A 13,009-nucleotide genomic window follows, 5' to 3' on the forward strand; every position below is an offset into this window, starting at 1 on the left:
GGCTAAGGGCAGGCATTGCCTGCCACAAATTTCAAACCATGAGACTTGGTCAGCTTCTCTGGCCTTTGTTCTCTCCATCAGTAAAGTGACAGCCATGTACTAGATGATCTTTTAGATTTCCTCCAACCCCAAACTTTGTATTTTATAATTCTAAGTTTGTTTGACTTAGTTCATAGACTTGCTCTACATGATAGTGCCAAATGTACTTTTTATTTTAGGACTCTCTAGCCTCAAATTATCTCAGACAAATTAATAAGGCAAGAAATTTAGAATTATAGCCTTGGGACTCAATAAATCAAAAAATTCTTCCAAACTTATCATGAGCGTTGTTTCTTATGAATTTACTACAATATTTTCAGATGGAAATATTTTGTGTATGACAGTGTTCTGGAGGCTGCTGATATGTAGAGGCTGAATATAAAGTCTGAAATTTTAATCTTTTTCTAGATGATGGTTCCATATGTAAATGCATAAGTTGAGTACTGCTGTGCCTCAAATTCTCTTTAGGCTCCACTCATGATATACACTAGTCCTAAGGTTATATAAGCTATGGTCATGATATCATTAGTTTTCCCCTGGTAAAAGGTTAAGTTCCTAATTTTCTCCTATTACAGTTTTGCACCTGCAGTAGAACTCAAGGAAAAAGGAAGGAAAGGCAAAGCAGTTCACTTTGCTGAAATTGACGGCACTGCTTCAGACAGGTATGTTAACTTCCCACCCAGGAGAGCACCTCTCAGCGGAAGGGGCTAGGCCTTGATAGACTCAGGGAAAATATCAGCCCCTTTCTCCTAGGTTGAAATGCAAATGCCAATCAAGTAAAGAACATGCACTATTTTATAATTATGGTGGGAGTTACAATAGTCCCTATAGATATATCCCTGTGATAATTTGCCTATTAGCAAATTTTTTAAATCTGAAAATGGGCCGGTGTGGCTCAGTGGTTGACCCATCACCGGGTGGATTCCCAGTCAGGGCACATGCCCAGGTTGTTGGCCTGATCCCCAGTGGGGGGCATGCCAGAGGCCGCCAGTCAATGTTCTCTCTCATCGATATTTCTATCTCTCTCTCCTTCTCACTACCTCTCTCTGTAAAATCAATGAAGGAAAAAGAAAAAAAAATTTTGATCTGAAAATGTCATTTACACCATAAATAGATTGTTTAAATGATCTATTTTGCATGTAATTGGTCTTTACACTTTATGTCAGGCAGTGTGCATTCCTCCTAGCTGTAATATAGTATATATAATGTTTAATAAAACATATTCTGAAGTGATCCTACCTTAAACAAAATCCAAGCATGAGACTTAGGCTCTTGTTACTTTATTGTAAAAGCCTCATGCACCTAAGGATAGAGTAAATACAACTAAAACCTTTCAAAGCAATATAACTAGAGACTGTTATATTCTAAAACAGGTTGACAGATAAAAGATTCGCCTCAAGAGATGCTAAGTCACTTCAAGCCTTAGAGAAACGAGGTCAGCAGGGCAACGTTACACTGAATGATGTTAAATGTGAGTAACTGCTTCCTAATCCTTTTTTCTTATCTGGTGTGAACCACTAAGGCAGCTCTTTCAATTGTCAATCTTCTTCTTCTTTTTTAGTTGTTGCTTTGCTTTTGCTACAAGAGACTGAGATGCAGCGGATCTGTTCTTTTACAACATTTATGAGGTATGTAATGCTTGTGAGACATTTTCGATCTTTTTATCTTTTATTTTGAAGTAATTCTATCTAATAAAGGATGACAAATTGGATTTTTGGAGAAAGGCCATGGGGCTGGCTCTATGCAAGCCATCCTCTCAGGACCCAGGCCAAAGAGAGGAATCCAGAAGTCACAGGAGCCGACGATAAAGTTCCAGGGCAAGGAATGTGAAGAGCATATTGTCAGAGTTCCATAAAGGCTGCCCTATATTTGTATAATAATTAAAGGATATACTCATTTACTAAGATCAGTTTTCTCCATTAGTTGGCAGCCCCAACACGTACTGTGTGCCTCTGGGTGAGCTTCTTGGTCTTTCTGAGCCTCAGGTTCCTCAGACGGTGTCTCGTGGCTGTTAATGGAAAGGTGCTTCACGCGGCGCCTGCACTTGTGAGTGCTCCATGAGAGCTGGGTTCCCAGCGCTGTATCCCTCCTCATTCAGTGAAGGCTGCTTTGGCAAACACCTGACATGTTCTGCCTGAAGCTTTATTCCATGATAGGAGCACGCTCAGCCTGACTACAGGGCAAGCAAGGAGTTTGAGGAAATCTGCCCCAGAAGCAGCCTTCAGTCTGACGTGCCAGAGAGAGTTGGTAGATGAATATCCCAGCTTCCATTTATCAGGATAACTTCAGGAGGTTTTCTGCAGTGTCTCCCAGGGTCCCCTACAGGACTGAACTTCATTTGTCTACAGTGATAATGAACTTGTTAACCCCTTTGTTGGCTTCCTTCTCTTTCCTATCTCACTTTCTCACTTGCCTACTGCTGGTTCCTGAGATCTCTTCCTAAGTAAACTACTTACTCTTAAATCTTTTCTCAGGGTTGGTTTCTGGGAGAACCCAACCTAAGACAGGCAGTTATTAATATCCTGAAAAAAACCCTGCAATGCTCACCTTCATCCTGCTCTCAAGGTATATAATTAAGGAAAGCATGTCAGAGTAAGAATTTCCATTTGGGGTTAGAAAGGAAGCAGCAAAAGTCTTGTAAGAATATTTAGAAAGAAAACAGTGACTTCTAATATAAAAACAAATGAGAAAGGATTGTAAATCAGTGCGGCGTTTTTGGAGAGCAAGACTTATGAAACTTTAATATGCGTATATACTGTCTTAGCAATTTCACTTAGGGAGTTACCCAGAGATATGGTTATAAGGATAATTACTGAAGTAATGTCTATTATATATATATATATATACATATATATATATATATATATATATTTATATATATATATATTTTTTTTAATCTTCACTCGAGGACATGCTTTTTCATTGATTCTAGAGAGAAAGGAAGGGAGAGAGAGAGAGAGAGGGAGGGAGAGAGAGAGAGAGACAGAGAGAGAGAGAGAAAGAAACATTGATCAGTTGCCTCCGGTATGTACCCTAACCAGGGATTGAACCCATAATCTGAATGGGAATGAAACCCTTTTGGTGTACAGGATGATACTCCAACTAACTGAACCACCTGGCCAGGGCATGTCTATAATATTTTTAAAAGACCTTAATATCCATCAGTAGAGGGCTAGTTACATAATTATGAGATGTAGAATACTTTATTCAGCTGTTTAAAAGAGTGAGGAAAATCTATACATGGAAGGAAGTCCTTGCTAAACAGATGTAAGTGACAAAAACAAGTTGTAAAGATTTGTGTATACAGCATTATCCTGTTTGTTACAAAAAATTAAGGCAGCCCTGGCCAGTTTGGCTCAGTGCTTAGAACGTGGGCCCTCGGACCAGTGAGTCGCAGGTTCGATTCTAGTCAAGGGCATGTACCTTGGTTGCGGTTCACCCCCAGCCCTGGTCAGGTCGTGCAGGCGGCAGCCACTTGATGTATCTCTCTCACTTCGGTGTTTCTCTCTCTCTCTCACCCTCCCCCTTCCACTCTATCTGACGATAAATAGAAAAAGTATTCTTGGGTGAAGATTGAAAAAAAAAATTAAGGCATATTCATGCATATGTGTGTGTGTAGGTAGTAGGGGTGACTTATATGTGATTGTCTATGTTTTAGAAAGTTTAGGAAGGATTCATAACAAACTCATAATAGTAGTTACCATCAGGGAATAGGATGGTAACAGAGGGGTGAGAGGAGAGAACTTTTTACTTGCTACATTTATGTCCATTTTTTAAACAATGGAAAAATATAACTTGTATAATATAAACTTTAAAACTTAAAACTAATTGATAGGAAAAACTTATCAATTTGTTATTAATTATTAAAATGATAATATAATTTCTGACCTTTCAAAAAGTTTTGTTTACAATATTATATTTTTCATACTCTGATTTCTCTTCAGACCACATAAATCTTTTGCCTTTTACAACAATCAGATCCCTTACATCTTCAACAGTATATTAGTAGAATTTTAAATGAGAAATTAAGTTGTATGATAGGCATAATAAATTTCTGTTTATTATGCTGTGTGTTCATATATATTTTATGAGAAACTTATATTTGAAATATTTTAGTGTTAATATCTTTTTTTTTTTTAAAATCTCCCCGAAGGAATAAGAATCTTGATAATTTCTTCATGGCATTATTGTACTATTTATCTCATTACTTGGAAAAAAGTGCACTGGAAAAGAAGCCCAAAAGTTACATGGTGTAAGTAGGATTTTGTAATGAACTTTAGAGTTTTATCATTGCCAGTATTAAAACTAACCTTTGTCTAGGATGAAGAGGTGATGGAAAATTTTAAATCTTTGTGGTAAACTAAAACGTTTTACATGGGAAGAGTTCACTAGTTTTTAAAGCTCACTGAATAATTCAGATGGATATTGTGGTAACAAAATATTCCAAATAATATAGACCAGCTCTGCCCAAAAGAAATATAATTAGAGCCACATGTAATTTAAAAGTTTCTTGTAGCCATATTTTTATTTATTTATTCATTTATTTATTTATTTATTATTTTTTTTATCCTCACCCGAGGACATTTTTCCATTTTTGTTCAGATAGAGTGGGAGGGAGAGAGAGAGAGAAACATTGACGTGAAAGGGACACATCGAGTGGCTGCCACCCGCACGACCAACAGGGCCGGGGACAAACTGCAACCGAGGTACGCGCCCTTAGCAGGAACCAAACCTGGGTCTCTCTGGACCGCAGACCGACCCTCTAACTACTGAGCCAAACTGGCCAGGACTAGTAGCCATATTTTTAAATGTAAAAATATTCAAGTGAAATTAATTTTAATATATTTTATTTAATTCAGTGACTCAAAAATATCATTATAATATGCAGTCAACATTAGATAGTTATTGATGAAATAATTTACTATTTTTTGTAGCAAGTCTTTGAAAGTTGGTATCTATTTTATGCTTATCTCAATTTAGACTAGTCTCAGTAAGTGCTTAATAGCCATATTGTAGCTCATGGCTACCATAGTGGACAGTGCAGATATAGATATTATTTGTATGCTTTTTATATTTACAAAGTTCTGGCTTCAGGGTTTGTAAGCATCTAATTAAAAAACTAAGAATTAAAAAATTAATAGATTTAACCAAAATAATATTCCATGTCACAGGATACCCCCCCCCCACACACACACACAATTCTTTAGGCTATATATGAAGAATTTAACTGCTTTAGACAGAGTTGGTTCAGAGCTATACACCCAGGGCAAGAATCTGGAATTCAGAGTCCAGAGCAGAACAATGCCTCTCTGGCTTGGTGATCTTTCAAAGCCATGGAACTTTCCAAGTGCCCAGCCTGCCCTTTCCAGTACATGTGGAACCAACCCAATGATTTAGCTGTTAGGAATGCTGGTAGAGTCATTAATCTGTTGCTGCAGAATGTTTTCAAAATGCAAAATCCTTGTATACAACCAAGCATAAAATCTGATTTTATGGATAGATAAATGTATCTGGACAGTTGTTTTGTAAAGAACCAAATAAATAATTCATACACTGCTGCTTCAGTTAAGCCGTCATAATATGCAACATTCAAGTTATTTCAGGGCTGCATTTCACAGAAATTTTAAAGTGTTTCTGTGGGAGCTAGCAAAAGGGCTCAAGCCAACTGTGGGCTCAGGAGGTTTGAGGAGTCTTACTATTCCCCAAAAGAAAATTAGATTTCTGTGACATGTTAGCTTACATGTTGTGTGATGTTTTCTCTTTGAATTCTGAGGATTATTGTTAATATAGCAGAGAGATTTGTTTCATTTCTTCTTTTTTTTAATCCTCACCCAAGGATATTTTTCTATTTATCTTCAGATAGAGTGGGAGGGGGAGGGAGAGAGAGAGAGAGAAACATTGATGTGAGAGAGGAGACACATTGACTGGCTGCCTCCCGCATGACTCCGACCAGGACCAGGAACCGAACGGCAACCACGGCATGAGCCCTCAACTGAAATCAAACCCAGGACTCTTTGGTCCACAGGCTGATGCTCCAACCGCTGAGCCAAACCAGCCAGGGCTAATATCTTAATCTGTAGGTATAAATAACAGAAGAAAGGTTTCTTAGTTATTTTAAAAATTCACTGAAACTAAGTAGAACACAGTGGCATGAGGTAGGCTTTCTTAGAAGGAATCAGTTACAGAATGATAGAGAAAAAAACAACACTCTCTATTGAGCACACCTGCACCTTCCCCCTACCTTCTTTCCTCGGGCATGTTTCTTTGCATTCTTTCTCCCAAGCTCCAAGGGTTCCCATGAGACTTGCACCCAGGGGACCAGAGGGGAGCGGCAGCTGGACCCAGGGTAACCCCCTGAGCCTGTCTCCAAGGGCCCTCCTTTTGCCTCTGTAACTTGTTTCCTGACTCCATGCAGCCCAGCTGGCTCACTTCTGCCTCTGTGACTTTCTTTCTGAAGGGCCAAAGCAGCTCCACCTAGGCTCATTCCTGTTGCTGTGATCTTGCCTCTTCCTCTGTTTCACTGTCCCAGCTTTAATAAATGTACTTTGAACAAACAAACAAACAAGACTTAAAAATATTGATTCTATGGTGTGATTCTAAAAAAATTATGGTAACTTCATTTTCAGGCTTTCAGTAGTCTGTTGGTTTACTTACTGTAACAGAAATAAATATAGATTGCACTGAGGTGTGTGGATATAAATAATTTTAAGGAAAAAATTAATTTTAGTCAAACTAGTGAGGTATAATATAAGGATAACAATAGTACCTACTTCACAGAGTAATAATGCACATTATTTTAACCTAGTACTTGGCACTTGGGAGGAAATCTTACAGACTCAGAGAAGAGCAGAAAGGGATATGGGAGGATAGCACAGATTATAATTTGATGGTTTTAGGTGGTTAAACCCCCTAATTGCAGAAGAAGAAGACTTATCTCCATTTTACAGATGAGGAAGCTAAGGCTCAGAGAAGTTAAATAGTAGGCTGGAGATTATATACCTTGTAATTGGTGGAGCTGACATTAGAACTGAGGTTTGTCTAACTCCAAAGCCTGTGCCTAAACCACTGTGCAATGTGCCCATCACCTGCTGCCAATCAACTATACTTGCTTTTCCACAGTTCATCCATTTATAACTAGAAATTATAATGTATAGGTGTTGATGTAAACAAAACTGACTCCATCTCTGTATCCCTGCTTTTGTTTCTCTTGGTGTTTCCATGCTCAGGACTCTGACTGACTAGTCTCAGCCAGCTTCAAAGCCTCAGTTAATGATTACTCTGTCCTGTAAACTTACACAATGTAATTTTAAAGATTCCTGTCAGTAAATGGCCAGAATGCCATAGCAACTGAGATAGATATCAAACTAGGTATTGGTGTCAATTCTAAGCAAGTATCCATCACAAGACCCCCAGGAGATATGTTTCCTGGCTTATAACTACTTACTTTGTTCCTTTGTCTTGTCAGTCATTAGTGGTTCAGCTATACTATAAAATATTGGCCATAATAACTGTCTGTTTGCAGAGGTTAGCTGTGCAGACCTAGACCACTGAATTGCCTGTCTTCTCTGATCTTACCCATTATAAGTTACTTACCCTATAATAAATTCTATTATAGTGAATGCACTTGCCTGCTTCATTTTTCAGTCTTAAGATACCTGTATGGGCCCTGGCTGGTTTGGCTCAGCGGTTAGAGCGTCGACCCACAGACCAATGAGTTGCAGGTTCGATTCCGGCCAAGGGCATGTACCTCGGTTGCAATTCATCCCCAGCCCTGGTTGAGGTCCTGCGGGGGGCAGCCACTCAATGTGTCCCTTTCACATGGATGTTTTTTTCTCTCTCACTCTCTCTCTCTCTCTCTCTCTTCCTCTCCCTCCCTCCCACTCTATCTGAACAAAAATGGAAAATGTCCTCGGGTGAGGATAAAAAAAATACCTGTATGGTTCAATGATCACTGTACCTCCATTCTACTTTCAGACATATAGTTTCTGACAAAGGCACAATTATGTATGCAGGTTTTTAATGTATGCAGTTTTAAACATCATAAGTATTTTTTGTTATTACAGTCTTCATAATTATAATTTTTAATGGTGGCATAACATTTCATCAAGCCTATGAATGTTATTGACTTACTGATTTACCTGTTAAGAGACAGTATGTATAGTGGTTAAGGGTACAGACTTTGGTACCTGGTTTAAATCCCACAGGGAGTCATACATTAGGTTAAACAGTACCTGGCTATATTACTACAGCCTGTATTGTTACTCATTCTGTCCCTCTAGTATTTTGGGAGTTACTAGTTTTTCTGATAGACAAAAGATAAATAATGATTGTATTGAATATCTTCATGCATTTGCTTTCTCCCTAATTTTGGATGATTTAAAAAAAATTTCTAGGAGAGATTATTGGATCAAAGTTTATGATCAATTGTATAGAACTTGAAATTATTATCAATTTTTTCCCAGAGGATTATATTTGAGCTTGTTTTATTTAATTTATCTTTATTGTTGAAAGTATTGCATACGTCTCTTCTTTTTCCCCCATTGACAGCCCCCACCCCACCCACTCCTTCACTGAACTGTTGTCTGTGTCCATTGGTTATGCATATATTCATATAAGTTCTGTGATTTATCTTTTCCCACCCCCCAAACCCCTTTTCTCGGAGGTTTGTCAGTCTGTTCTGGGCTTGTTTTAAATACCAGGTTCTACCCTGACCTACTGAACCGGAATCTTTGAAAGGGAGTGGCACCGGGAATCTGCATTTGTAGCAAGTAACCCCAAGTGATTCCTACTTGAGAATAATATATTAAATAATATATTAAAACTTGAGAACCATTGGCCTAAAAATCTCAAGGTGTTTCTTGATTGTTGTTGTTTGTTTTGTTTATAATGAAGAAGACTATTAATCATTGGCAGCTCTGGCAAAGTAGGGGTAATCAGTGAGGGTGGGGACTACTGAAGGAAGCAGGAGGATGGCACATTGATGGCCATTGGGCTGCTTGTGGGGATGTGTTTTTGGGTTATATGAAATTCAGGCGATTTAAGTTGGAACCCAATTGATCTATTTCGGAAACTCATTTTATTTAAGCCGCTTACAAGCCTTCTCATTACATATGATAATGTTTTATGCTTTGAACTATCTATATTATACTCAAACCCACCTCCCTCCTTGCCATGACATATCCTCACGTGGTCAGTCTAGTGGTGAACATCAGAAGGGGCATTAATTTGTCCCAGTTGTTTAGAATACATTTCATTTGGTTTAAATCTTTCTGAAAATTAAAAGGCAAGAAAAAAAAAGCTAGTGACACCTTTTCTTTTCTTTTTCAAAACAGCAAAAAAAAAAAACCCACCTTTTATTACTATTTTTATTATTATTATTTTTTTGGTACGTGCCCCTAGCAGAAATAGAACCCGGGTCTTTCTGGACCGCAGGCTGACGCTCTAACCACTGAGAAAACCGGCCAGGGCTTATTCATATTTTTTTTATCTTCTTCTTCAAGAAAGACCCGCCAACATTTCATACAACACTGGTTTGGTGGTGATGAGCTCTTTTAGCTTTTTCTTGTCTGGGAAACTCTTTATATGGCCATCAATTCTAAATGTTAGCTTTACAGGATAGAGTAATCTTGGTTGTAGGTCGTTACTTTTCATCTCTTTAAATATTTCTTGCCACTCCCTCCTGGCCAGCAGTTTCTTTGGAGAAATTGGCTGACAGCCTTATGGGAGCTCTGTTGTAGGTAACTAACTGCTTGCTGCTTTTAAGATTCTCTCTTTGTCCAGCTGGTGTGGCTCTGTGGTTGAGCATCAGCCCATGCACCAGGAGATCGCTGGTTCGATTTCTGGTCAGGACATATGCCCAGGTTGTGGACCCAATCGATCCCCAGCTGGGGGCATGAAGGAGGTGGCCAGTCGATGTTCTCTCTCATTGATGTTTCTATCTCTCTCTCCCTCTCCCTTCTTTTCTCTCTAAATTCAATAAAGGGGGAAAAAAGATTCTCTCTTTGTCTTTAACCTTTTGCATTTTGATGATGATGTGTCTTGGTGTGGGCCTCTTGGGGTTCATCTTGTGTGGGACTCTCTGTGCTTCCTGGACTTTATGTCTGTTTCCTTCACCAAGTTAAAGAAGTTTTCTGTCATTATTTTTTCAAATAGGTTTTCAATTTCTTGCCTTCTCTCTTCTTCTGGCACTCACATGATGTGAATGTTGGTATGCTTGAAGTCCCACAGGTTCCTTATACTATCATCATTTTTTTGGATTCCTTTTTCTTTTTGCTGTTCTGATTGGGTGTTTTTTGCTTCCTTATATTCTAAATCAATGGCTTGCTTCTTGGCTTCACTTCTCTACCATTGATTACCTGTAAATTATTCTTTACTTCAGTTAGTGCCTCCTTCATTTCTGACTGTTCCTTTATTATGCTCTTGAGGTCCTCACTAACTTCATTGAGCATCCTTATTAGCAGTGTTTTGAACTCTGCATCTATTAGATTGCTTATCTCCATTTCATTTAGTTCTTTTCCTGGAGTTTTGTTCTGTTCTTTCATTTGGGACATGTTTCTTTGTCTCCTTATTTTGGCTGCCTCCCTGTGTTTGTTTCTATGTGTTAGGTAGAGTTGCTGTGTCTCCTAGGCTTCCTAGGGTGGCTATTGTAGCAGCTGTCCTGCAGGTTCCAGTGGCACAGCCTCCCTGATCACCCAGCTGGGCCCTCGAGGTGCACCCCTCGTGTGGACTTTATACCCTTCTGTTGTAATTGAGTCTTGATGGTTGTTGGCACGTCAATGGGAGGGTTTACTCAGAGGGCTGATTAGCTGCAAGGACTGGCTATACCCACTAACCACCAACCACTGACTACCTTGGAGGATCAGCCGTGTAGGGGCCCACCACACAGAGCAAGACTTACTTCAGCGGGGCTCTGGTACCCACTGAGTCCACTCAGTGAGTGTGTCACTTGTGGAGGTGCTTGGGTGGTGGTGCTTTGATGTGGTCTGAAGCTGTCCACTGGGTGTGCTGGCTCTGGGGCCAGGTCAGCCACTGCCTGTGTTCTACCCAGGGCCACCAGGCATAAGCTACAAAGTGATCTGCCGATGGCTGCTTCTTATGCTGGGCTTGGAGGTGCCCATGCAAAGCCAAGTTGTGATCTAAGGCTGGCTGCTTCTAGTGCCACTTAGCGAGAGGTATGGGGTTCACTGTGTCCAAATGCTCCTTGTTTGAGAGAATTTAGGAAAATCTGAAGTAGGAGCCAAAACAGGCCAATCCTATGGTAAAGCCACTGGAAACAGCTTAGGTGGGCCTGAAAGTTGGGTGGGGCAGGACCTCAGAGAATCACCAAAGTGGGACAAACAGAGTGAACTAGGTTGCTGGAATCCCGGATATGGTGGCCATTTGCCTGCCCCGTGGGGGAAGGGCTCACCAAAGGAACACAGGCCTCCACCAGCATGTCTGTCCAGGAGAAAGCCACCTCTCCAGCCCTCGCCCCAATGCCAAGCAACTCAGTTCTTCCCCATATGTCTCTTGTGCCTTTCAAGCTGCCTCCCCTGTGTTGAAGCCCAAAAGGAGCAAGTCCAGGTAAGTCCCTGCACAGGCCCTTTAAGAGGAACTGCCTGGGGCTCCAGAAGCCTCAGCCTCCCTGAGCCTCAATTCCTGCTGGTTTTACATCCTGAAGTTATGGGGACTTCTCTTCCTGGCACTGGAACCCTGAGCGGGGCACCTGGTGTGGGACGGGGACCCCTCAGTCCTCAGGGAGGACCTTCCGTGTTGAGGTGTCCTCCTGATTTTTATCCGCCACACGTGGGTGTGGGACCAGCTTGTTGGGGCCTCTGCCCTCCTACCAGTCTGGATATGGCTGCTTCTTTAATTTCATAGTTGTAGGACTTCCATTCAGCTTGATTTCAGGCGGTTCTGAAGGATGTTTATTCTGTAGTTTAGTTGTAATTTTGATGTGGTTGTGGGAGGAGGTGATACTGTGTTTACCTTTGCCGCCATCTTGACCGGAAGTTGATGTTTCGCTCTCTCTCTCTCTTCCTCTCTCTCCCTCCCACTCTATCTGAACAAAAAACGAAAAAATGTCCTTAGGTGAGGATAAAAATAAATAGATAAATAAATAAAATAAAGTAAATGAAAACATAAGTTAGATGTGCTGACTCCTTGTATTTCTTTAAAAATATTTATATTTCTGACTTTCCAAATAAATGTATATGCATTTACCAAAATTAATTCAAATTACTGTTGTTTTTTTCAGGGGCCTTGTAGAGAAAAAAGAGATGGAATTGGTTTTAAGTAAGTTAGAAGCAGCACAGAAATACTTGGCACAGAAGTACTGTGTCCTTGTCCTGGGCTTGGGAATGCCCGATAAGCATCACATGTGCTGCGGAAAGTAAGTACACACTTAGGGTTTCATTCCATCTTTGCTAGTTTATATATTCATATCTTAAGACTCTTAAATTTGACTTTTGATGCCCTTGAGAAAGGTTCCTTTTTTGTTGTTCAGAGTAAATGGGCTCAGGTGAGGCACTGTCCAAACACATGTGATGTCTCTTTTGACAGAGTATAGGAAGAATCTCAGAATCTCAGCTGATATTTTAACAACCCTCTACCGCCTGGGTTTAAATATCTTTTCTCTCAGCATATTCAGCCAAATGGAATCTTGCTCTCAAGCAGGAAGTCTTCCTGCTGCCATACAAAGGCTACTTGGCTGCCTTTCAAGGGAGACCATGTGATGGACCAGTGTTGATGGGTATATTGGGTGTGTCCCCTGTCCTTTCTCTGCTTGTTTTGCAGCAAAAACAGTTGTGGGCACAAGGTAGTGATGAGGGGGTTATAAAATGACCCTGTTTGTGGGAAGGTAATTTTTACCTAAGGATGACAGTTTATACACTATGGTAATTAAAATTTAAAAGCGTCTCATCACAGGAAAGTTGGGATCACATTAGGGAAAGCACCAAACCTTAACCTAAAATCTCCTTCTTTGGGTAGT

At 40.1% G+C, this 13,009-nt stretch overlaps 1 protein-coding gene across 1 annotated transcript in view; it reads left to right on the forward strand.

The window, feature by feature from the left end:
* The window catches only part of PPP1R36 (protein phosphatase 1 regulatory subunit 36), a 37,364-nt gene that overhangs the window by 10,930 nt on the left and 13,425 nt on the right, over positions 1–13,009 (forward strand). Inside the window, exons 3-7 of the mRNA XM_036251125.1 lie at positions 615–701; positions 1,413–1,510; positions 1,601–1,667; positions 4,193–4,291; positions 12,275–12,409. Of these exons, the coding sequence (XP_036107018.1) occupies positions 615–701; positions 1,413–1,510; positions 1,601–1,667; positions 4,193–4,291; positions 12,275–12,409 (486 nt within the window). The remainder of the gene's footprint in view (positions 1–614; positions 702–1,412; positions 1,511–1,600; positions 1,668–4,192; positions 4,292–12,274; positions 12,410–13,009) is intronic.

This window comes from Molossus molossus, unplaced genomic scaffold (assembly GCF_014108415.1).
Source record: "Molossus molossus isolate mMolMol1 unplaced genomic scaffold, mMolMol1.p scaffold_m16_p_1, whole genome shotgun sequence".
Classification (NCBI taxonomy): Eukaryota; Metazoa; Chordata; class Mammalia; order Chiroptera; family Molossidae; genus Molossus; species Molossus molossus.